General features: G+C 36.1%; 2 protein-coding genes across 2 annotated transcripts in view; one reads left to right on the top strand and one right to left on the bottom strand.

The window, feature by feature from the left end:
• Positions 1-6,190, bottom strand: part of LOC117343543 (coiled-coil domain-containing protein 34-like) — a 28,650-nt gene extending 22,460 nt beyond the window's left edge. The window contains 2 exon segments of the mRNA XM_033905935.1: positions 2,700-3,015; positions 6,076-6,190. Of these exon segments, the coding sequence (XP_033761826.1) occupies positions 2,700-2,971 (272 nt within the window). The 5' untranslated portion in view covers positions 2,972-3,015; positions 6,076-6,190.
• Positions 6,191-17,032: 10,842 nt separating this feature from the next.
• Positions 17,033-25,265, top strand: LOC117343934. The gene is made up of 3 exons (XM_033906503.1): positions 17,033-17,767; positions 23,217-23,701; positions 23,842-25,265. The coding sequence occupies exons 1-2, from the start codon at positions 17,167-17,169 to the stop codon at positions 23,243-23,245; spliced, it is 630 nt and encodes a 209-aa protein (XP_033762394.1). The 5' UTR covers positions 17,033-17,166; the 3' UTR covers positions 23,246-23,701; positions 23,842-25,265.
• The last annotated feature ends 225 nt before the right edge of the window (positions 25,266-25,490 follow it).

The raw sequence follows: 25,490 nt of genomic DNA, 5'->3' as shown, positions 1-25,490 counted from the left end.
CGTATCCGTAATGTACCAACATCACTGTGATAATTGTTAACTACCTGGCCTTACCTGTAATGTACCAACATCACTGTGATAACTGTTAACTACCCGGGCCATACCTGTAATGTACCAACATCACTGTGATAATTGTTAACTACCCAGGCCGTACCTGTAATGTACCAACATCACTGTGATAATTTTTAACTACCCGGGCCGTATCCGTAATGTACCAACATCACTGTGATAATTGTTAACTACCCAGGCCGTATCCGTAATGTACCAACATCACTGTGATAATTGTTAACTACCCAGGCCGTACCTGTAATGTACCAACATCACTGTGATAACTGTTAACTACCCGGGCCATACCTGTAATGTACCAACATCACTGTGATAATTGTTAACTACCCAGGCCATGCCTGTAATGTACCAACATCACTGTGATAATTGTTAACTACCCAGGCCGTACCTGTAATGTACCAACATCACTGTGATAACTGTTAACTACCCGGGCCATACCTGTAATGTACCAACATCACTGTGATAATTGTTAACTACCCAGGCCATGCCTGTAATGTACCAACATCACTGTGATAATTGTTAACTACCTGGGCTGTATCCGTAATGTACCAACATCACTGTGATAACTGTTAACTACCCAGGCCGTACCCGTAATGTACCAACATCACTGTGATAATTGTTAACTACCTGGGCCGTATCCGTAATGTACCAACATCACTGTGATAATTGTTAACTACCCAGGCCATGCCTGTAATGTACCAACATCACTGTGATAATTGTTAACTACCCAGGCCATGCCTGTAATGTACCAACATCACTGTGATAATTGTTAACTACCCGGGCCATATATACCTGTAATGTACCAATATCACTGTGATAATTGTTAACTACCCGGGCCATATATACCTGTAATGTACCAATATCACTGTGATAATTGTTAACTACCCGGGCCATATATACCTGTAATGTACCAACATCACTGTGATAATTGTTAACTACCCGGGCCATACCTGTAATGTACCAACATCACTGTGATAACTGTTAACTACCCGGGCCATGCCTGTAATGTACCAACATCACTGTGATAACTGTTAACTACCTGGGCCATACCTGTAATGTACCAACATCACTGTGATAATTGTTAACTACAAAGGCCTTAAAAAATACAGCGTTGAATTTTCTTACTTTCTTCTTGGAGAAGTGACCTAGCTATAGGTCATGTTCATTTTAGTCTACTTTCGTTTTCAGCCGTCGTTTTCCTTTGTTTTTGTCACTGTCTGAAGTTGTAGCTTTCTGTGTAGATATATATATATACTGACCTTGTATATTTTCCTGTGTTTCATATTTTTTTTAGCAGCTATTTCTGTTCAACTATACCGAACAAAATGGGAAATTTCCAATCCCTGACTTTAATCAGCGTTCTATAGATGCTTTAGATATTGTGTCTGTTGTTTAATTAAAGCGCATATGTGATTACGACCGGATGAAAGGACTGGCACAAAATGCAAGGAAAATAATTTGTCTGTTAGATTTTTGTTGTCACAACTTCCATTATATGCTATCGATTTAATATGAATTGTTTTAAACAGTGTTGGGATTATATGGATGAGCCCTGTATTACCTTAGAGAGAAAAGTTTACTTGACACAGGGAAGAATGGTAAAGACAAACCTACCCGACATTGTGGCATTTTAACTTGTCCTGACGAGTACATGAATACATCAATGTTGTCATAACAGGAATATTTGAAATAATTTATGCTTCGGAAGTATGTTTATACTAACCGATATGTTAACAATGATAAACTATACAAGTTACAAAGACTCACTCTTTCAAAAAGAAATTGAATTGAATTCAACATACCATTTTTATCCTAGATAATTGCATGAACAGCTTCTAAATTTCCTTACAACAGTTATTATTTTCACACAACATGATAGAAAATTTAGTGATACATGCACAATGATTTTTGAGATTCTTATTTTTTAGTCCATTTATAAATATCACTCACACCTTTCCTGAGAGATTTCAAATTTCAAGTATTCACTAAATTGTAAATTGCTATAGTGATCAAGACCCATCAAAATGTTCATCTAAAAAACTCCTACAGAAGTAATTGATGTAATTTTGACTGAACCTGTAGCCTTTACGACGTCGACTTGCATAACTAAATATTTTACATGTTATTACTAATGTCTCCATCCCCTCAAATCAACTGATCTGAAATTGATATCAAATTATATTAAAGTTTGAAGTTCTTGCTACCTGATAAATGATGTTATTGCATAGGTTTGATGGCAAATAAGAGCGCATGGGTACTCGAAAGATAGTAACCATGACATTTACAGTGGACGGGGGAACCCCCACCTGGGGAATTTCCGCCTTTTTTTAACTGGTAGTCTTACATTATTCTATTTTCAGTAGGAGAGTAAATTTTTGTTTCAAGTCTTAAGAAATCACTCTTTATTCTCAAATATAGGATATACATATTTCATGTGTTAATTACTCAGAAAAATAGCTACAAACCTCAGAAAATACATTTTCATTAGGGACTTGATTCTGGTGAAAACAACAGCTATATACATTATATACCAATAATAGGCTCTTAGACATACATCTAGTTATCAACTGAGCTATACCTGTCCACCAGAGATCAACCCAGTTCACCTTCACTATACAATTAATATTGTTTACCTTTCAATGGCCTTCCTATCTATGTAGTGGTCTTTCTGGTTGTCTCCCTTTTCTTCACTCTCCTCACTCTTCCCACAATTTTCCTTATCGTACGTCCAATCCTCATCATCACTTGGACTTGGACTAATGTAGCTGTCATGGTCGAGAACAGAGGTCAAGGACGCCGTAGACCCACCTGACTCCAAGGATAGGGAGCGAGGTCGGAAAACTTGTGGCTCCATCCATTTCGGTTTGGTTACTGTCGCTGTGACAGGCCTTGGACGCAAACTCATTTTGACATCTGACCGTAAAGTTTGTTTCTCAATAGGTTGGAATCCTGAACAACATAATGAGCATACTATAACATAATATACAAGAATAATGTTTATTAATAAAGTTGAATGTTAACAATATTGGTGAACTATTTTTCTTCAGAATTAAAACAATCTGAGAGGTCAGGGCTATAGTAATCAGTGTTGGAATGGAAAAACCTTTTTGTTTACAGTGCATGTGCTATATAGGTAGGTGATGTCAGTATAGAGAAATAATATTATATATAGTCATTGCGACTATTTTATCATTTCTTTATTTAATCATATTATAAAAAAACAAAATTTATATATTGCAAATTACAGTATATGGCTTATATAATATAATTAGCTAACTTGCAGTGTGATTACTTATAGTCAGCTGGCACCTGATTATAAATAACATTTACTCAAATTTGTAAAACGTCAATAATCATGATGCCATGTACAATTATGTTTCATACTTTCAATTATAAAATTCAAACAGAGCTAAATGCCTAATTTAGCCAAAGTCTCTTATATATAACATAATTAAGATTTTAAAAAAGAATTAATTTGCATGCAATCAATGTTTATTCACAAAAGAACTTCCATATGTCATTCATGATCATGACAGTTTCATTAATACATGGAAGTAAAAGCATGGCAGTGTTCATTGACTCTAATGTCAGCATTATGATATATAATGTAAAGAAGTGCCAGAAATATCATAAAAGTAAGTTTACTGCATATGTATCGTTCATTCTATCACTGCATGTACTCAGTGATTGTTCAATGCAGTTGAACAGGATCGAAGTATGCAAAAAGGCCTGGTATCTCCTGAAAGGTCTCTTATAATTACTAGAAAAAGCTAATATACCATCAAGTATCTCGGAGATGGACCCAATATATGACAACGAGTTGGAGTACACATGGATTTCTTACTAAAAATAGCCAGTCACGTAAACAATAGATTTTGCAACATATTATTTAAAGACTCATTATATTTAATTGATGATAAGGTAAATAATATTTTTTCTAAAAGATGTTTACTGAAAGTGTTGTCTACTTAGAAACTTGATTATTGCATCAATTTTTGGTACATTCCTACATGTAAATAATTTGTGATTTTGCATTTGTATGTTGTGTCATTGTTTCAGGATAAATGCAACTTGGACAATATTTTTTTTCTTAAAGTGATTTAAGCTGTCATAATTATATATTATATTATTAATATTTTACAAATAACACACTACTCGTTTGTGAACCTCTGGGACGTAACCCATGTGTGTTGTTTGTAGGTCACATATTCCCGCTATCAATAAAACAACTTTCACTTCACATGTTCTTTTAAAAACATTGTTTATTTTTTAGTTTCTACAAAATAAAAGAAAACGTCATTAAAACGTCCCGTATTGTATAAAGTCAAACTCAAGGGAGATAACTCTTACACAACAATTTTTTTGACCTGGTAGACGAAATTCGGTAGTCCGGAAAACTCGTAATCCGGACGGTTTGGGCTGGGAACGAAGGTGTTCGGATTATCGAGGGTCCACTGTATATAACATAATTAAGATTTAAAAAAAGAATTAATTTGCATGTTTAATCACAAAAGAACTTCCATATGTCATTCATGATCATGACAGCTTCATTAATACATGTAAGTAAAAGCATGGCAGTGTTCATTGACTCTAATAGTTCATATATATAATGTCAGCATTATGATATATAATGTAAAGAGGGGCCAGAAATATCATAAAAGTAAGTTTACTGCATATGTATCGTTCATTCTATCACTGTACTCAGTGATTGTTCAATGCAGTTGAACAGGATCGAAGTATGCAAAAAGGCCTGGTATCTTCTGAAAGGTCTCTTATAATTACTAGAAAAAGCTAATATACCATCAAGTATCTCGGAGATGGACCCAATATATGACAACGAGTTGGGAGTACACATGGATTTCTTACTAAAAATAGCCAGTCACGTAAACAGTAGATTTTGCAACATATTATTTAAAGACTCATTATATTTAATTGATGATAAGGTAAATAATATTTTTCTAAAAGATGTTTACTGAAAGTGTTGTCTACTTAGAAACTTGATTATTGCATCAATTTTTGGTACATTCCTAGCTACATGTAAATAATTTGTGATTTTGCATTTGTATGTTGTGTCATTGTTTCAGGATAAATGCAACTTGGACAATATTTTTTTTCTTAAAGTGATTTAAGCTGTCATAATTATATATTATATTATTAATATTTTACAAAATAACACACTACAGTGGCCATAAACCCATTAATCTTAATACCGGCAGACTCACATTTCTGACACATACATTTGTACATCCATACTTAACAAATCGAATATGGTTTGATTTGTTTAATGTCCTATTAACAGCCAGGGTCATTTATAAGGACGTGCCAGGTTTATGAGGTGGAGGAAAGCCAGAGTACCCGGAGAAAAACCACCGGCCTACAGTCATGCCCAGTACCTGGCAACTGCCCCACGTAGGTTTCGAACTCGCAACCCAGAGGTGGAGGCCTAGCTAGCTATAGGGCTACTGTAGTGATAAAGTAGCAGGACACCTTAACCACTCGGCCACCAAATCGAATATAACTGCTACAATTAGAGACACAAATAAATTTTGTCCAAACATGCGATCTCTTTCCCGTTAGCTGCAGTACAATATGCACTACGCTCTAGGACTTTGAGACACATATTCCACACACAGTCATTGAAGGGGCACGTCTAAATATCCAATACTACCGGGTACCCAATAGTATTGTGGATTTAGACGTGCCATACTTGAGCAGAGGCACTCGCACACTAGCATACTCTGATACTGTCACTTAATTATTACTGCAATTTAGTAGCAAAAAAAACATACATATATTTCCAACTGCAAATAACTCTCCCACACGCAAATTACAAACTGCACTTAAAAATATGTCCACATGATCCAGAGTCAGAGAGCTGTCAAAATGGGGACGTCCGGTCAAAATAGTTTTGGTAACAAATATTAAGGCAGAAAGGAAATTAGTGGTCAGATTTCACAAAATGGCATCATCTGAAATCATCGTCATCCTTCTCGTAAGATTTGCTCTTACCTCAACTGGTATATATTTGTAATCACACCGCTATCCACAAACAAGACGAAGTCAAGTCTGAATCTGTCGCATGTCAAAACAAAGATTTCAATATGGCGCTAAGGTAACAGGAAGTCGACAACTTTGAGCAACGATTGGCTAAAAATAAAACATAATAGATTCGGACCGCTTATCGGTGTCAACGTGGGAAAATGACCCGGAACGCAAGCGAATTTGGTTTTTCCCTATTAGGCCTATATATGTATATTGTATATAATTTTGATAATAATTTGGAATATGCGATACTAGCCGTATTTTATTTAAATATATTAATATAGATATAATATAGTTCAAACACATCATATTAAATATATATTTCAAATGAATATAATTATTATCCACATTTTTGTTAAAAATACAGATATCTGTATTTTTAATTCAGATACAATGAAACTACCAACACTTCAGACTTGACATGCACAACAAAATGGGCCTGTATACCTAGTTGAGACAGAGACTTTGTCTGATATACAAGTTTCTGGTTGAGAGAATATTAATTCATCATCCATATCCCGAAGAATACCTTATCAAGCACCGACAAAAGAGAAGTGTTAAAAGCTCAGTATTTCGAAAAATACATCACATAAAATAAAATGGGGTAAAATGTCACAAAATTTGAAAACCTCGTACCGTACCAGAATTCATTCTTTGTGCGTGTACATGCAGTTACATATAGACCGGATCGAGTCATGTAGACACCGTATCAGGTACATGTACATGCATATAGATATGTAGATGTTAGAGATATACAGTCTACAATGTACACAACTAGTATATTCAGAACTTAAAATAGACTCCCATCCCTCGACCCGTGCCTTTTCCACCTTCATCCACCATTATTGGATTCAAGTGGACACGTATTCAATAATTCTGAACATTTTGAACTTCACTTTGCGTTTTCGTTTTACACAGTACGTCCATGGGCACAACATATATATGTGTTGTCTTCATACGAATCATTTGGCTCAAATACCACTCTTTAGGCAAAAACCGATTAAAAAAAAAGACAAAAACAAAACCCCAATGTTTGAGGGCAAGTTGCATAGATTTTGATACATATTTCAACAAGTTACCGAACCGTTTCTAATCCGTTTTTTACTTTGAAGCAGAGACCTATCCCAGTGGGCATATGACGTTGTATCAACGTTGGTTATAGGTTGATTTGTGGTCGCGACGTTGACAACCTCTTTTCAACGTCGATCAGACGTGGAAATCAAGACGTTGAAACAATGTCGGTGTTATGACGTCGTATCAATGTCGATTAAACGTTAGCTTTTGGTCGTGACATCGGCAACGTTTTCCCAACGTCTATCAGACATTATTAAAAAAAAATAGCATTGAAGCAATTGATTATCATATCTGACAAAAAACTATCGATCACGACTAGTCTTAGTTTTACACAACCGAATTGTATATTGTCTGAAATTACGTAACTAATCAGTTGAAACTTTAAGGAACGAGCGAATATAAATCTGTAATTGTGTTAGAAAAATCCATGGTAGGCGGTCGAAGTCGCTAGCCCGCAGAGCCCGCGTGGCTCTGGTTTTGTTAATTTGTGTAGTGTCCGGTTACTTAACACTTGCTCCATCCTCCGGCCTCCGCACCCACGCTTTTATCTCTTTATCTCTGACCGATGCCTTTTCGCGGGTTTATGATTTGCAAGCGGCCATTACGAAAGGTCAAGACGTCGTAAACAGTTGGTGCAATTTAATCACGGAAGTGTTCAAGTAAGTTTGAATATTTTGAATTATCATTATGTAAAGCTTATGTGTCATTATTTCAGTGTGATGTTTGTTGTAAGTTTGCAAGTGTGAAGCGTCGATGACTAGTAATAGTATACATTGCAGTAGGCCTAACGCGAGGTTCCCATTAATTCCTAGCTACATGGTTGTCTATCATATACCCGTGATTAGGCTATAATATAAGCCTTTGTCGACAGGCGTAGAAAAATCTCGAACTGTCCAACTTGTTGCCAGAGTCAGAAGCAGTATGCAGTACAATTGAAGGAAGCCTTATTATGCTGATCTTACTGTTCAAATCCGAAATTGTTTGGCTAATTTTAGAACTATTCGAACAGACCAGATATCCAGAATGCACTAGGCCTAGTAACAACGTAAACAAAACTCGTGTATTCATGTACGTGTATGTGTTGAGCATGGCGTTTTCAACAAGATGAACAAATCAACAACAATTTGAAGATGACTTGTTATTTACTTTTGTTAATTGTACAGTATGCAGTGCATACATGTCGTATATGACGCGTACGTCAGCTGTTTCCGACCGGGTTGCATTTATTGACAAGGATTAATTACGTCCCTTAATTTGGTACCAAACGATCGAATTGTATTATTGGCATAAAGTGAATTCATGGATATAAATTTCACAGATAAACTGCATATTTTGTGATTAAAAGCACTTATGAAAAGTTAGATTTGTATGATCGCTAGTTAAAATATTACTGAGAACATTGGAAATCTCAAAAAACAAAGTTTATACGTACAGTAAATTATAACATCTTTTTATTGTGGATGCAATTTTTTTTTCATTCTGACAACTATATCATTGTAGACTTTTATTAGACTATAGTGATAACTGTAAATGTAATGAAGCATAAATTAAAAGGAAAAATACACATGAAAAATATACCTGAAAATTGCCTGAAAGTACCTGAAAATTCTCTCTCTCTCTCTCTCTCTCTCTCTCTCTCTCTCTCTCTCTCTGGTATATTATTATAGCATTTCTTTTTGTTAGATTTAATAAATCATTTCCATTGACAATTTATGATGCTGCATTCATATTTAAGTTCAGTTGCTCTGTATTTACATGCTGTCACATTTAAAAAAAGGGATTTGATAGTATTATGAATTTTTCAGCTAAATGACGCTCATGAAGAGTAAATGTTTTGAAACATTGTACAGGATTTGCTAATTCAGAACCAACATCTATAAGTTAAAACATAATATCTATTTCAAATGTATTTTTTACAGAAAGTGCTATGAAGACTTTCAAAACAACAGAGCATGAAGTCTGTTCAGCTATTGCTAATTGCCTGAAGTATGCCCCAGACCGGCGTGGAGGTGGTGGTCGAAAGGAGCAGAACTGAACAAAATAAAAAAAATGGATACTTGTTTGATATGTTTTTGTTTGTTTGTTGATCTGATGGATTTATACATCATAGTGATGTTTTGTAGGATTTTTTTTTGTGAAATCTTATCAGAATAATAAATATATACCTGAATGGAGACATCAAGGAACATTTCCCATGTTACAAATTGTTGAAGAAAGAAAAACCTGTTGTACTTGCAGAGCTTTACTGCTATATTGTAATTGAAACGTTGGAATGATATTTGATCTTTTTATTTTATTACGGGTTTTAACAAAGAAAATGACGTTATTAATTGTAGAAAAGTTTTCTTTTTAGGATATTGAATAAAACCCACAGTGAAAGTTCAAATTGTGCTACACGTCTTGTGTTGAAACAAGTATTAAGTAGCGTTATAAATTGTATTACTATCCAGTTTTATATTTGCAAAAATGATAAAATACCTAATACCTAGTATAGATCCTAAAAAGACCCTATTATACTAGGTATTAGGTATTTTATTATCATTCAATTTAAAACTATAATTGCATGTGATATTGGGATATAGGTCGCATTTCTGACGTCTATACAATGCTGGTCCTGACTGATGCGCAACGTTGTATAGACGTTGAACGGACGTTGTATACACATTGAACGGACGTTGTATGGACGTTGTATAGACGTTGAATGGACGTTGTATAGACGTTGAATGGACGTTGAATTTTCGACGTTGATTCAACGTCGGGTTCTGACGTCTAGAAAACTTTCATTTACAACCATCAATCAACGTCTAATCAACGTCATAGTATGACGTTGAATCAACGTCATTCTGACGTCTTTTGCCCACTGGGATAGGTCTCTGTTTGAAGGTACTTTGAAGGTATACAGTTGAGTGTAAGCTAACCTTTACACCCTATAGTGCACTACGTTTAAACTAGTAGTGCAATACATTTAAGCTACAGGTAAACTAGTAGTGCACTACGTCCAGTCAGGTGTGACCACAAATCCCCCTATACAGGTAATGGATAGTACCACTGGACACCTGTGTTAGATACCTGTAGTTGTTACATATACAGACCTGTGTAAATTGACTGCCTTATATCGGACATCCTGACTTTACCAGGTATATTTAAATGTTGATAAAATTTTATCTAATATCAACTCAAAATAGAACTGGCTGCGGTTCTTATGTGATATATTGCACAAGAGGAATTAAAAGTCTATCAATTGGATTTGTAGTGGTTTTTTCATCATTATTTTTTTTGAAAGATTTCATTACAGTGCAAAATTAAGCTTTATCGTCCTGATTTCAAAATTTTGATGTTTTTCATTTATTATTTTTTAGATGTAATTAATACACGTTTTATATTAATGATTAATTCTACCTTAGGCCTTGATGACTGTTTTTTGTAGATTTTTTTTCTCAAGTACATTGTATATGTATATATATTTTAATATTTATTATTTTATCAGACAAAAATATTTCTAAATTCAATGTATTGTTACTTTACTAATATCTGTTAATTCAACCATGAACTCATTTCATAGTAAATAATCAAGAATCAAGAATCGGAAGTTTTGTATATTCTCATTTATGTTCTTTAAGAGGCATATAATATCAGAGACATATATACAGAGAGATTAGTAACATGGCTATTTCCCCGTACACATAGTGGCTCCCTTTATTCGTGACCACTCAAGCATATCCCTTATCGAGAGCGTCCTGTCTCCTATCAAACACACGCGAGCGCAGGTAAATCGGGCTATGCGCATGTGTGTATCGTAGTATTGGAACTTATTCGACATGTTCTGGTTAATCCGCCATTACGTCAGACCAAAACATCGTCATTTTAAATACACAAAGAAAGCACATCGTTTTATTTAGGCCACTACAAAAGTTACCACATTAACAAAAAACTATCATACTTGTGTGATATAGTCTTAGTGATCATGCACATTGTTGCCATTTATCCGTATTTTCTACAATCCATTGGCGTCCTATTCGACATGTCCAAGTTTGTAAATAGCCGCCATTACGTCAGACCAAAACATCGTCAATTTTAAACGCACACAAAAAGCACATCGTTTTATTTTGGCCACTACAAAAGTTACCACATTAACCAAAAACTATCATACTTATGAAATGTGGTCTTGATTATCATGCACATTTTTGTCATTTATCCGTATTCTCGAAAACCCAATAGGGACTTTTCGAAAATTGGAGATTCCCGCCGATCTTTCCTGCGTTGTGCTTGACATTCATACTCAAAATACAAACACTTGGACAGCAAATTGTGATATATTTCATATTGATGACACTTCTGCATTTTGATATTAATAAAATTAAAGCACATAATTGGATCTTGGTGATGATTTCAAATAGAAATTATCGGTAATTATGTGTCTGGTTTTCAAGTTTTCTCCAATATGGCGTCTAGTGAAGACTGAACCGAGCGACCGCAAAGGATTGTGGGAAGGTCAGGGGCCACTATGTAAACACGAGGGCAAATAGGGAGCTGCCAATCTCTCTGTATATATGTCTCTGATAATATCTACACAACAAGTTATGTACATGTATCTGTATGTATATATAATTGGTACTCTCAGGACATGCCTGTTGTCATGGCCACCTGAGGCCCCCCTGCAGGGCCCAAACCCCACCTTACCATCACCTTATGGATCTCCATAACACCTTACCTATATGTATGTATCAAATGAGGATCAGTATTAAGGTGTGTCTGTTTTAACACCTGGTTATAGTTTTGTCAAGTCCCCAATTACCCCCAGGGGTCCATTTATAGCATGCTGTGCCAGGCTCCTCTGCCTTACCTACCTGTAATTAGCATCTAACATTACCCATATAATATCTATCTGTTTTTTCAAAAATTCAAAGGTTTTTTTTATGCGAATCATCAAGAAATAATTATTTTTTATATACAGTTTTCTTCACAATAAAGATATTCAATAAATATAGTTTTATGCTGATTTTCTTTAATTACAAGAAGAGGTAAAATCCCCATTTTAAGGTAAAGAACAATTAATCATTTTCCTAACGCAGTAGGGAAACACTTTTAAAAATGCTGATTAAAATGTATCCAGGTAACTTTATAGAGGAAAATTATGAAATTACAAATACAAGTGTTGTATAATTCAAGTGTTGTATGACAAGTACCTCTCCAGATAATGAACATGTATGTGTGTTATATAAGCTTAAAACTGTTGCCTTCCCCCTGTGGCCGCGGTGGCCGAGTGGTTAAGGTGTCCGACACTTAATTAACACTAGCCCTCCACCCCTGGGTTGCGAGTTCCAAACATACGTGGGGCAGTTGCCAGGTACTGACCGTAGGCCGGTGGTTTTTCTCCGGGTACTCCGGCTTTCCTCCACCTCCAAAACCTGGCACGTCCTTAAATGACCAAGGTTGTTAATAGGACATTAAACAAAAACAACCCAAACAAACTAAAGCCCTCCCCCTCCCCAAGTTTGCCACTATCTGTATTTCATAACAAAATGACATTAATTGTTCCCTCAGGCCATTATCTCATTCTGTGTTACCTGTAACTGATACAATACAATACAATACAATATTTTATTTATTAGAGTGTCACACATTTTTACAACATGGTAAAAACACAGTCATGATAGATAAAAATACCAATTAGAGTAAAAAATGTCCAGCCATATTTGGCTTACGAGACACTTAAAAAATTGTACCTGTTAAGAATATCAAGTATCTTCTTAAATTTATTTAGGATTTAAGAACACAACTTCGACTTATCTAAAATTGCAAGATTAGTAAAAACTACCAGTGTAGTAACATAACCTCCATATTTGGGTAAAAATACATGATAATGTACATATTAAACAAAATTAAAACATAATCTTCGTCTGTACATGTTGTATAATGTCGATGCTAACGTGGATTGTAAGCTCGCATTTTGCATAAGAAATTGTAATTTGATTGAAGAATCAAGATTTGTGAAATTTGGTAAATAAAATAATGCTTTGTTGTATAAAGAAAGTTTCAAATCTGAGTAAAAGTCACAATCTATGAGAAAATGAGTTTCATCTTCTATAGAGCCTGAATGACATAAAGTACACTTTCTCTCCTGTAAAGGCGTAACAGGATGAGAATACCGACCCGTCTCTACTTTAAGGTTCAAATTGCCACAACGAAATTTGGTTAAGGTTTGTCGATGTTTATAATTCATGATCAAAGTCACATAAGGTTCCGGAGCTAGACTATATTTATACGTTCGGTAGGTCCTAAGTTTATTACCGTTGTCTTTACCAGAATCGTTCCACATCTGTCTATACCATGTAGTTTCATCCTCTTGTCGGAGCGATAGCTTTGCTTCATTGAGACATGATGTATAAGACGGGTTAGGTTCTAAAAGAGAGTTCAAGTTCCGTACATTTAACAGAGATTCCACGCGTTTGTCCCAGCTTCTTCCTCGGGAGAGAGACCAGATATGAACTGTTGTTATAAGACGCCCGGGCTCACAACACTTGATTTTTAGCCAAAGCCTACACACTTCTATTTTTTGTTTCGTTGCGCACGAGTTCCACCCGAGGTCGCCTCTGGTCGCCACGTTCGAAGCATTTTTTCCGGAGCCCAAGAAGTAGCGCCCGGCCTTGTTTTGCACAGTTTGAACAAAACGATAAGAATTTACTCCCCATATACCGGCACAATAGAAAAGTACGGGCTCCACCAACGATTCATAAAGGTTCTTAAACACACCAAAAGACATGCCACCCGCGAATCTAAATTTGCTGTATAGTCCATTTATAGCATGCTGTGCCAGGCTCCTCTGCCTTACCTACCTGTAATTAGCATCTAACATTACCCATATAATATCTATCTGTTTTTTCAAAAATTCAAAGGTTTTTTTTATGCGAATCATCAAGAAATAATTATTTTTTATATACAGTTTTCTTCACAATAAAGATATTCAATAAATATAGTTTTATGCTGATTTTCTTTAATTACAAGAAGAGGTAAAATCCCCATTTTAAGGTAAAGAACAATTAATCATTTTCCTAACGCAATAGGGAAACACTTTTAAAAATGCTGATAAAAATGTATCCAGGTAACTTTATAGAGGAAAATTATGAAATTACAAATACAAGTGTTGTATAATTCAAGTGTTGTATGACAAGTACCTCTCCAGATAATGAACATGTATGTGTGTTATATAAGCTTAAAACTGTTGCCTTCCCCCTGTGGCCGCGGTGGCCGAGTGGTTAAGGTGTCCGACACTTAATTAACACTAGCCCTCCACCTCTGGGTTGCGAGTTCCAAACCTACGTGGGGCAGTTGCCAGGTACTGACCGTAGGCCGGTGGTTTTTCTCCGGGTACTCCGGCTTTCCTCCACCTCCAAAACCTGGCACGTCCTTAAATGACCCAGGTTGTTAATAGGACATTAAACAAAAACAACCCAAACAAACTAAAGCCCTCCCCCTCCCCAAGTTTGCCACTATCTGTATTTCATAACAAAATGACATTAATTGTTCCCTCAGGCCATTATCTCATTCTGTGTTACCTGTAACTGATACATGTACGTGTACCTGGAATCAGATCCAATATGTTAGATCTTCAATTAGATCTTCAAAGTATTAGATACCTGCACACAGGTACATGTACTGAAATTTCAACTATTTCAGTAAAGGAAGATGGAAGGTGTATTACAAGTAACATTTACCTTTTATAAACTTTAAATTTTGAAATGTAGAACAGTTAAGATCACTTAATTACCAGTATATTCAAAGAATCTGTTTCTTTACCTGTTAAATCAATGTTTAATCAATTTCTTTATGTGTTCAGGTTTCTGACTTTAAGCATTGGATGTATACACATAGAATGTACAACATATATTATGGGCTGAATTAGGTTTTAATAAGCATAAAATCACATCAAAAATGAAATTATGAATATGCTTCTTAATTTAATCTGAAATTAAACTACAATATAAATTAAATGTATCAAATGAAAATGTTCAAGTAATGATAATTGTTTTCAAATATTTTATTATATACTTTCATGTGATGAAAAAAAAATTACTGGAATTAAACATGTGAAATATATAACTGATTAATCAATACAAAATATAAAGTACCAAAAGATAAATGAAACTTGACTTGAACAATTTAACTTAGTTAAAGATTTATAAAGTAAATCTGTCTTAACTTAGTTACAATGTATAATTAACTAGAATAGAAATGTTGAAACATAACATCAAACTAAATTTCCAAAACCTTTTTAATAACTCTTTGAATATAACTTCTAGATAGCCTTATATATACAGTACAGGTAAAAATCACAGGTAGCCTTGGATACTGTCCATTACCTGTATGGGGGTTTTGCTGTTCATCACCTCTTAGGGTGTAGTGCACTACTAGTTTACCTGTAGTTTAAATGTAGTGCACTACTAGTTTAAACGTAGTGCACTAGGTGTAAAGGTAATTAGCTTACACTCAACTGTACATGTATTCATTATGTTCATACATGAAACAATCCCAGTGACATGTGACCCGATATAATGCCCTAGTCGTAATGAAACGCTTCATGAATATTCAAATACCGCTGAATTATGTCCGATTGACTGATACTGTGATATTCGAGTAGCGATGTATGATTTATTCTTCCTCTTTTTTCCATCTGCCGTTTGTAGAGAGATAATAAATACATTCAAACCAATATAATATAAAAAAAAAAAATCTGCTGATAATATATCCAAAATAATTTTAAAATGCACTTAAGTTTTATCATAAGAATGATACCATGGGGACTTGGCACGTTTTAACCCACGGTCTCCATACATACTATGTGGGCAGGTTTTCGTTGGAAACAGTGATACGGTCGCCTTCACGCTTCGTGTAAGGGTGAATTTACTTTTAGTTCAGTTGATAGAGCGGTGGACAGTAAGCCGAGGGTCTTGGGTTCGATGCCTGGTGGAGGCATATTACTCGTTTCCTGTTACAAACGCATCATATATATATGTATATATAATAATAAAATCGTTAACTATGTGATCCCTATGGACGAAGTAATACATACAGAAAAACTCGACAACTCGTCTTTAGCGCTTTCGTCGCATCTCGGCGGTATATATGGACCGTGTGTTGGGAATTCGTTTTAAGTCACTTTGAATGACACAGACTGTTATAATTATCTAGTTTTTTTGTTTCTAGATACAATGTAGTAACATCCCTCGTTCCCAAATATACAGTATGCAAAGGTTAGTTCCCAACATCAAGCTTTCGCCAATATATATCGTCTTGTAAGAGAAAAAATAGAGCATATTGCACAGAGAGGCAGGTTGATGAAAATGATTTTCTGTTTGACACCATGATATCGTGAGGTCTATTATATTCACTACGATGTGAAGTTAGACATGTGTGATGCTCAATGCCTTGCTACTATCTCGGTTCTCATTCCGAGAACGTGACATTATTATATTCGACCTAGATTTATGTGGTGGGTGGAATTGATAAAGCAGAAGACTCTTATCCTTTTGGGACGCATGGAATTCTCAGTTATATATGTTTTCTACTGATGAGCTGCAAAGCTCAAGGTCAATAAACAAATTGAAATTGAAATTGAAGTCCAATATTTTATTCATATTCGATTTAGTGTTTTGAACTAGAGATACGGTTTTGCACTACTGATCTACGGTAGATATACTTATAAACATTTACCAACTATATGTAAATACCACACAATGAATATCTGTCAATTAGTTGTTTGACGAATGGCCGACATCAATGTATGATTGTAGATTATTCGGTCATGTCTTAAAAACATCCATACGATGTAAAAAGAGATATCACTGGCTACATGTACTTGTGTGATTACTGCATGAGATCATAGTCCAGTAATGTGATAATATACAAAGATAGCGCCGCGGGGTGATGTTGTGCACTTAGTATATCTATACACTGTTTATCTAAGGTAGGACTTACGATTTCAACATGGAGACGGCTGTTCCAGATGAACCAATATCTGCTCAAACAAAGCTTTCCGTTTGCAAGACATGTACGATGCTGATCTGCGAAAAATGTGTGACATTATCCGACCACGGTGGTCATACTCTGATCGACCTCCACGACTCTAGTGCTGAGAAGGCGGTGTCTCGACAATCTGTTGGAACGAAAGAATTGGCTGACAGCAACTTGTTAAAGGAACTCGGAGCCGCCGTTAAACTGCAGGCAAAGGATAACGAAAAGCTCCACAACAGGTTAGTAGAACAGATACAGAATACTGGAATGCTGTTAAAATTGGAAGTTGACAAACAGACAGAATTACGTCTAAAGAAATGTAAACAGTTTGGAACTTTGAACAGGGAGAAACTTGCGGAATATGAAACCGAACTTTTATCACTGAACGAAACGCATTGCCGTACTGTCGAAGAACGTGGTGACGTCATCGATATCGATACAGAGGCTGATAAGACTGTGGACTTACCGGTTGTGCCCAAGCTGATTCTGGTTGAATACCGACAACCTGTTGAGATGGAAGCACTGGTATCCAGAGCACTTGGCGATCTATCTATCCAGGAGAACGTTCGAGGCGGTAAGCTTTCTGTCATAAGTTTTATCCAAACGATGAGAGCTTAACAAGATTGCACCAATTTTGTTTGGTTGATACCGACTAAATATTTCGAATTCAGATATCACAAAATATGTTTCTTCTCTAATTGTTTCAGAAAAGACTTTAAAGATATGAGCGAACTATTCCGTCACTGAAGGACGACCTTTGTTGACATTCTTCCTCATTCGTGACAAACCTATCTCATGACCTGTTGACCTACATTTTATATCTGGTGACCTACTTTCTCCCTAGTGACATATGTCCTCCTTAGTTAAATGATCTAACATAATTTGGAGACCTACTTTCTCAATAGTGACATGATTTCTATCCGTTGACTTTTCTAAGATCCGGATGACCTTGCTTCTGTCTGATGACATAATTGCTCATTAATTACCTCCCCTATCTCCAGATACCTTTCATGTTCTTGATCCAACTTCCCTACTGTTGAACTGCATATCATCTCTTTACTCACCCTCAATCTGCATGATGACCTACTTTCTCCCTTGTGACATACCTTCTATAACTGTACCTGATGATAACCTTCGTGATCACCGATGGCCTAAATTGACCTTGGTGACCTTTCTTTAAGGATTCATTAAGGATTTCCTGCAGCGTGTTCCATTTAGCGGAACGTTCCGGTTGTTCCAGTTCGAACCGGCCGTTCCGGTAAATGGAATGCGACGTTCCGCTGGAACCAACCGGTTCGTCTGGCACGTTTCATTTGAGGGTTCCATGTTGGAACCAATATGGCCGCCGTTGAAAGATCTTTGAGTCGAATTTCAACAGAAAACGATGAATTTGCATTAGTACATGTTGCATAATATTTAAGGTATTCTCAGCTTTCATGGCGAACTCAACGACGTAAATCGTTATTATTTTGCCGGATTTTACGCCTCTATTCTTTAGGCTATATCCGGGCGAAGTGCGTTTTTTGTCAACAAACACGGTACTCCAATAATATTAGAGGTTTACACGACAGGAAACTTTTGACAGGCTGTCATGTAACCTCTAATCACCACCGCATATAAAACCTGTTGCTGTGACCCACCTAATTAAAGTCATTTAAAAGTTATCTTTACTCACATTTCATATGATCTGACCTACCTTATTCTATTTATCTATCATAAATACACAAAGTCAATCCACGTGTGTCCATATCTATATCCAAGATTAGTGATTATTAGCCTCTTTTGTCGTTTAAGCGTAGGTCCCATTTGTATATACCGCCATACTTGTTTTTATTGTGACCTCTCGAGGTTATTTCCGGTTTATCCAAATATGGAGTTGAAATAGACAAAACAAACGAAACGCTGTAAAAATATTGCGCTACGTTTTCCGTTTTATTTGCATTCCGTATTTTATAATAACCGGAACAGCAAAGTTGTTTTAGTGACCCATATTTAACACAGTAGGTTGCAAGTGAATTATTGTGGATATAATTATATTTAAGAGGTGTCCATCAACAGTTTGTGCATAAATGGATTGATACTTCATCAACAAGTAAGCGTACACATATTTGTTAACATGAATTATCGTTTTAGATGGTTTATGACACTTTTTCGTCGCGCCCTAGAATCAGGGCGCTGGCAGCTACAAGAAAAACACGCTGAGGGGATATGAGGTCGCAATATCCACCAATGTAATCAGGTGGAATAAGACCTCATATACGTATAGGAGTACAAACACGGGAGCATTATTTAAAAAAAATGTTTTTGTACCTGTAGCACTATAGATTTTTTTTGCTGTTGAAGTAAGAGGTTTTATGAATGCTTGGCTCAGCTATGGAAATGTGCGTCTCGTCAATGGCACCAACATCTCCGGGAAAAGCATTCACCTTATAGATGAATGATGTGGTGTTGAAAATGAAAGGTCTGGACACACGTATAAATGAATGCAGTTTTATTCGGAGACAGAGCATAGATGTTGTTACTCTGACTCCAAGGTAGTCTGACTATACATATACACGTGTACTAATGGATCAATATTTCTGTCTATTTAGATTAAGTATTTCTAAAATAAAACATGTTTCGGTACATTTCGTCCCTTTGTACAGATTGATGGCAGATTAGAAATAATCTGGCTTCATTGATAATAGGGGTAATAAAATTAATCTTTTTCTCTTCTTTGGTGGATACTTCATTAAAGTGTATATATCATATATGCATACATACATACATGCATCTGCACATGCATACATGCTGTACTGGTCAGTCCTGTGCAGGGCTAAAGCACGGGTCAGAGAATAGATCTTACTCCTCTGCCTCCAAAGGTAGTCTGACTATACATATACACGTGTACATTGTACTAATGGACCAATATTTCTGTCTATCTAAATTAAGCATTTCTAAAATAAAACATGTTTCCTCTTGAACTTTTCCTGGACCATCTGTCGTCGAGTTCCTTGAAATTTAATTTAAATGTGAAATATAATGAAAGGTATTTTTAAGGGGAGAAGACAAACATACCTCAGATCTCTAAATCTCTTATTAATACTTTTTACTTCTCGACATGTTTGGCGATGCTACTGTATCTATCAGAAACTTCCAATCACAATGTTGGAGCAGTGATGTTCAACACCTAAATAAACGTTTATGTATAACGTTTTTGTAACCACCGTTGGAATGTCATTAGCCAAAACCATTTCTTTTTACTCTGAGGCATTTAGGAATGACTTGTTGATAGTTTTATTTCTGATCAAACTAACATTTAGTAAATTAAATAATGATATTGTATATTGAAATATGAAACCAGATATTTGAAGAAAGGGGGCGAGTCTTTGGATTTGGCCAGTCTTAAAAAACAATATTAGACCGTTTACAACAGAATGTTCTATTATTGTATTTACTATCATTTTCTTCCTTAACGATTTTGCTGATATCCAGATGATTAAAAAAAAAGTCTGTCGAAACACTTGCCGGTAATTAAACTGGAATTGTTAATAGCTACATCGAATTTGAATGTGACAAGGTTTACCTAGTAATATTGTGTCGATCGAATGCACCTGCAGGAGTTATCGCTCTTGTGAACTTTCAACCCGCATTGTTTTGAATTGACTGAAACGGCATAGGAGGACGAGGACTATGTACTGTGGCCTATTTTGCGGCGTTGTGCCGCGTAAGTAGATTTAAATGACCATTTTAAACTACAGTCAAACCTCGTTAACTCGAAGTCGTCGGGATCGTGAAAAACTTCGAGTTATCCGAGTCTTCCAGTTAACCGAGTTTCAAGGTAGACGTGTTGGTATATTATACCTATAAAAATCATTTACATCTCTGCATAAAAACGCATCCTTAACAGAAACACGCCTATTTGATTCCAAATACTAATTATAAAAAATCGTATTTATTATTTGTGCTAGACACGACATTTCTAAAAAGTAAATTATATATGATACAATACTATCATATCGTTTTGAAATCCAGTAAGCCAGTATATTTGTGATTGGGAGGCGTGTCCGACATGCCATTTCTAAGTGAGTGAAAGACGAGAAGATTAACACAAAATTTCATCACTTTAAAATCTATTTAAATAATTTCTGTCGTGGTACAAAACTTATATTATCGTTAAAAATCATAAAAAAAACCAATATACGAAGTCTGCGGCAAATAATACATACACAAATGTATCGGCACAGATCACGTGTTGACAAGTGCAGTAGCAGCAGGAAATGCACAGTTTATCATAGTTCGATCAGAAACGAAGTCCTGGAATTAATTCACACGTTACCCGGCCATAGTTGTGATTTCAGGTGTGTCGGATAGTTCCGCCTGAACGCACATGGTAACCTAGACAGCTGTACAGAGGCGCCAGCTTGGGTGTAACTTGGGTATAATTATCGCACTGCTTTAATCATCAAAGGGATTATGTAAGTTCTGTTTGTCAACATCAATACTGTTGGATCTTAAAAAAGACGGGTTTTACAGTAAAAATAGATATGTTAAAGGTAATTTAATAACAAAACGAAACAAAAACTGGATATTTCCCGTGCACGAAATTGTAAACAATTTAACCAAGACGTACAAATGTACGATGAGTATTTTGTTGACACATTTTGTTTAAAATTGAAAATGATGTTTTCAACTTCGGGATAACCGGTACATTTTACATAGGTTTTATAATATCGCGACCAATATTTTACTTCGGAATAACCGAGTTTTTCGAATTATCAGAGTTTTTATTACTAAGAAAAAGGATTTTTGCCGGAACCGGAGTAATACTTCGAGTTGAACGGGGTTTTCGAGTTATCCGAGTACGAGTTAACGAAGTTTGACTGTATTATATTCTATCAAGTTCAAAAGTGAAAGTAGATGGCATCGTAAAAGGTAGATTGTGTGTTATTTACCAGTTGGCCAGACGATGAACTCCTTCATCATATTCCATTATGGCGATGATGACTCGCGCCTTAGTCCTGGCGATACTACTGACAGTGACATCGAAACGGTCTGCGGCCCTGCTCATGATAGACCGGCACTTTACCAGTGCCATGAATAAGATCTATTAAGATTTCAAAACATCCAGGGACAATCAGATATGCTGGATAGTGTCTGATAGGGTCGGAAGTCTATAGCCTACAGTAGTGATAATAATCTATTTGTTAGTTAATCGCATATCATTCTGGCTGTACATCTTTGTTGAAATTTTGAAACTTTGAATATGCTTGATTGCAGCATTTATCATGCCAGCAGATTTATAAATAAAAAAAAAATGAAATTTAAAAAAAAAATGAAATTAAAAAAAACATGAAATTCAAACAACTCCTGGTCATTCGGAAATGATAATGAAACTCTTGTTCATCATACTATTTGACAATGGTCAGTACATAAAAAGAAATTCGGGTACGTTCGTTTCTTATATTACAAACCGCCGCTGCTGTTTCTACAGTATCGTCATCGTCCTCGTTGAAAAACGACAAAAACGTATAGGACGCTGACGCAATCATTATTATGTCCGCCATGTTGGATTTCGCGTGCGCAGAACGTGATTGGAACGTCATGTACCATTTAGCGAACCCGTTCCTAGTTGGCACAACCGGAACGTTCCGTTTAATGGAACACGCTGCTGGTGTCGTCACATCCTCGTGATCTTTCATCTCCATGGTGTCACGTTTTATCCAATTTGCTTATGATATCTCCATTTTAAATTGACCGAGAAATTTTGAACATGTCAATGAGAGACTTGAGAATGTCTTGAGAAAATGTTATCTTTTCGAAAAAAATAAATCTCAATCTTAGCTGGCTGAGAAAACATTTCCTACTGATATCACCAAATTCCTATTGGGGTTATTTTAAAATCTTATTTGTTATTTTCTTTCTGTTTATATGTTCTGTTATAAGTTTTATGATTTATTTGTTATACAGCTTGATATAAGATATAGTTGTTGAATGATTTATCTTACACGGATTTTGAAATATTGCAATGTTTTATTTTGTAGAATGTGAATCATGCGATACCCAATTTTGAAGTCTATATTGATGTGTACAACAATTATAACTCGGCTTTAGTGAGGATTATCTACCAGTCACAGAAGCGGTGATGGTGTCTCTACCAGTCACAGAGGCGGCGATGATGTCTCTACCAATCACAGAAGTGGCGGGGATGTCTCTACCAGTCACAGAGGGTGCGAGGATGTCCCTACCAATCACAGAGGTGGCGGGGATGTCTCTACCAGTCACAGAGGGTGCGAGGATGTCCCTACCAATCACAGAGGGTGCGAGGATGTCCCTACCAATCACAGAGGTGGCGGGGATGTCTCTACCAATCACATAGGCGGCGATACTGTCTCTACCAATCACAGAGGGTGCGAGGATGTCCCTACCAATCACAGAGGTGGCGGGGATGTCTCTACCAATCACATAGGCGGCGATACTGTCTCTACCAATCACAGAGGGTGCGAGGATGTCCCTACCAATCACAGAGGTGGCCCTACCAATCACAGAGGTGGCGGGATGTCTCTACCAATCACATAGGCGGCGATACTGTCTCTACCAATCACAGAGGTGGCGGGGATGTATCTACCAATCACATAGGCGGCGATACTGTCTCTACCAATCACAGAGGTGGCGGGGATGTCTCTACCAATCACATAGGCGGCGATACTGTCTCTACCAATCACAGAGGTGGCGGGGATGTATCTACCAATCACATAGGCGGCGTTGTCTCTACCAGTCACAGAGGCGGTGAGGATGTATCTACTCGGCTTACTGTCCGCCTCTGTGACGGTGGAGATTATCTAACAATCACAGAGGCAGTGAAAATGTATCTACCAGTCACAGAGGCGGTCAGGATGTCCCTAACAATCACAGAGGCGGTGAAGATTATCTACCAACTATCTCAATATATTTATATTTTACTGAAAGTTACATAAAATGCGCCTCACGTGTTTATTCTTTGTGCGATCCCCTGTACACCTGTCTGGTGTAATTTACATACATTAACATGTCATATCTTGTATCCAGATTTTAATATGCTGTACATACATATTTTGTGGTTTTCGTTTCTTGTGACTGGTTTAAAATTTTAAATACACTTAAGGTCAGAAGACACACAGGGACATGAGAACATGTTGGTCAATGTGTTAGAGGGTGCTCATTGTACAGAGGGGTGTAGTTATTACTGGATGTTAATCTTGCCCCATAAAACGTTTGAAAAGGTGCTGTATATGCTGCTAGGATTGCTCTAAATACACAAATATGGAAACAAATTCTCAGGTCCTTGTGAAAAGACCTAGTGTAGAAGTTCCCTCCATCAGTAAATGTACTATTATACAAATATATCATGAGTGTCTGTGCAATTCGGCCTCGTGCAATAGAACACCAGTAAATCGTGTCAAATATTCTGGACTATTGCAGACACCCATGCTAAATTGTTTATTACATAATCACTAAAAGACAGTTAGAATCGCTGACATGTCGACTTTCCTGTAGGCCTAGAAGTCAGCATGAGTGTCGTCGGCAGTATTGACATCTGAGTGACTTTGACGCTTGAAAGGGTAGGAAAAATTCCGAAACGTTACAGGTGTTCAATAGTTCGCACGTGACCAAATTTCAAAGCGTCACAGGTGTTCAATAGTTCGCACGTGACCGTGCAATAGTCCTTTTAGCCTTGAAATAATTCAAAATATAGCTTGTGTTTATAGTTAAGGAAAATCAAACGCATTATGTAATAAAAAAGAGTAACGATGATTCCATTTATTTTACACAAACAACAACATGAAGCTGGAATATATGGTGGCAGTGTTGTATACAGAAATAAGAACTTGAAAATAAATGATAAGATGATTATAAAATTTGTATATCAGTAAACCAATCAGAGTATGCTACTGTATAAACCATGATATCAAGATGGCTACTATAAAACATGCCTTTTGTCTTAATTAACCCACATACCTCAGAATTCTCTAATTAGCTAGATTTTTTATTGTTTAATTATCGTACTATTAACAGCTGTAAGTGCGAAGCTTTTCTCCTTTTGAAAAATAAGACTGTTCCATAAGAACTGTTCGCGTACTGATGGATCCATTAATAATTTGGAGCGATCTGCCAGATACTTTCAACAACGTAACCGATTGACGTCATGAAAAGTTTTTTTTTTATAAATGGTAGCATCCTGTAAAATTACGTAACAATTAGATATATTTTTTGGTAAAGATATTGTCATTGTTCATTTCATCCTCTGTGAATTAGCTGTAGAGACTTAGATTCAGATT

This window comes from Pecten maximus, chromosome 15 (assembly GCF_902652985.1).
Source record: "Pecten maximus chromosome 15, xPecMax1.1, whole genome shotgun sequence".
Taxonomy (NCBI): Eukaryota; Metazoa; Mollusca; class Bivalvia; order Pectinida; family Pectinidae; genus Pecten; species Pecten maximus.
This window is presented reverse-complemented; position numbering and strand designations above follow the sequence as displayed.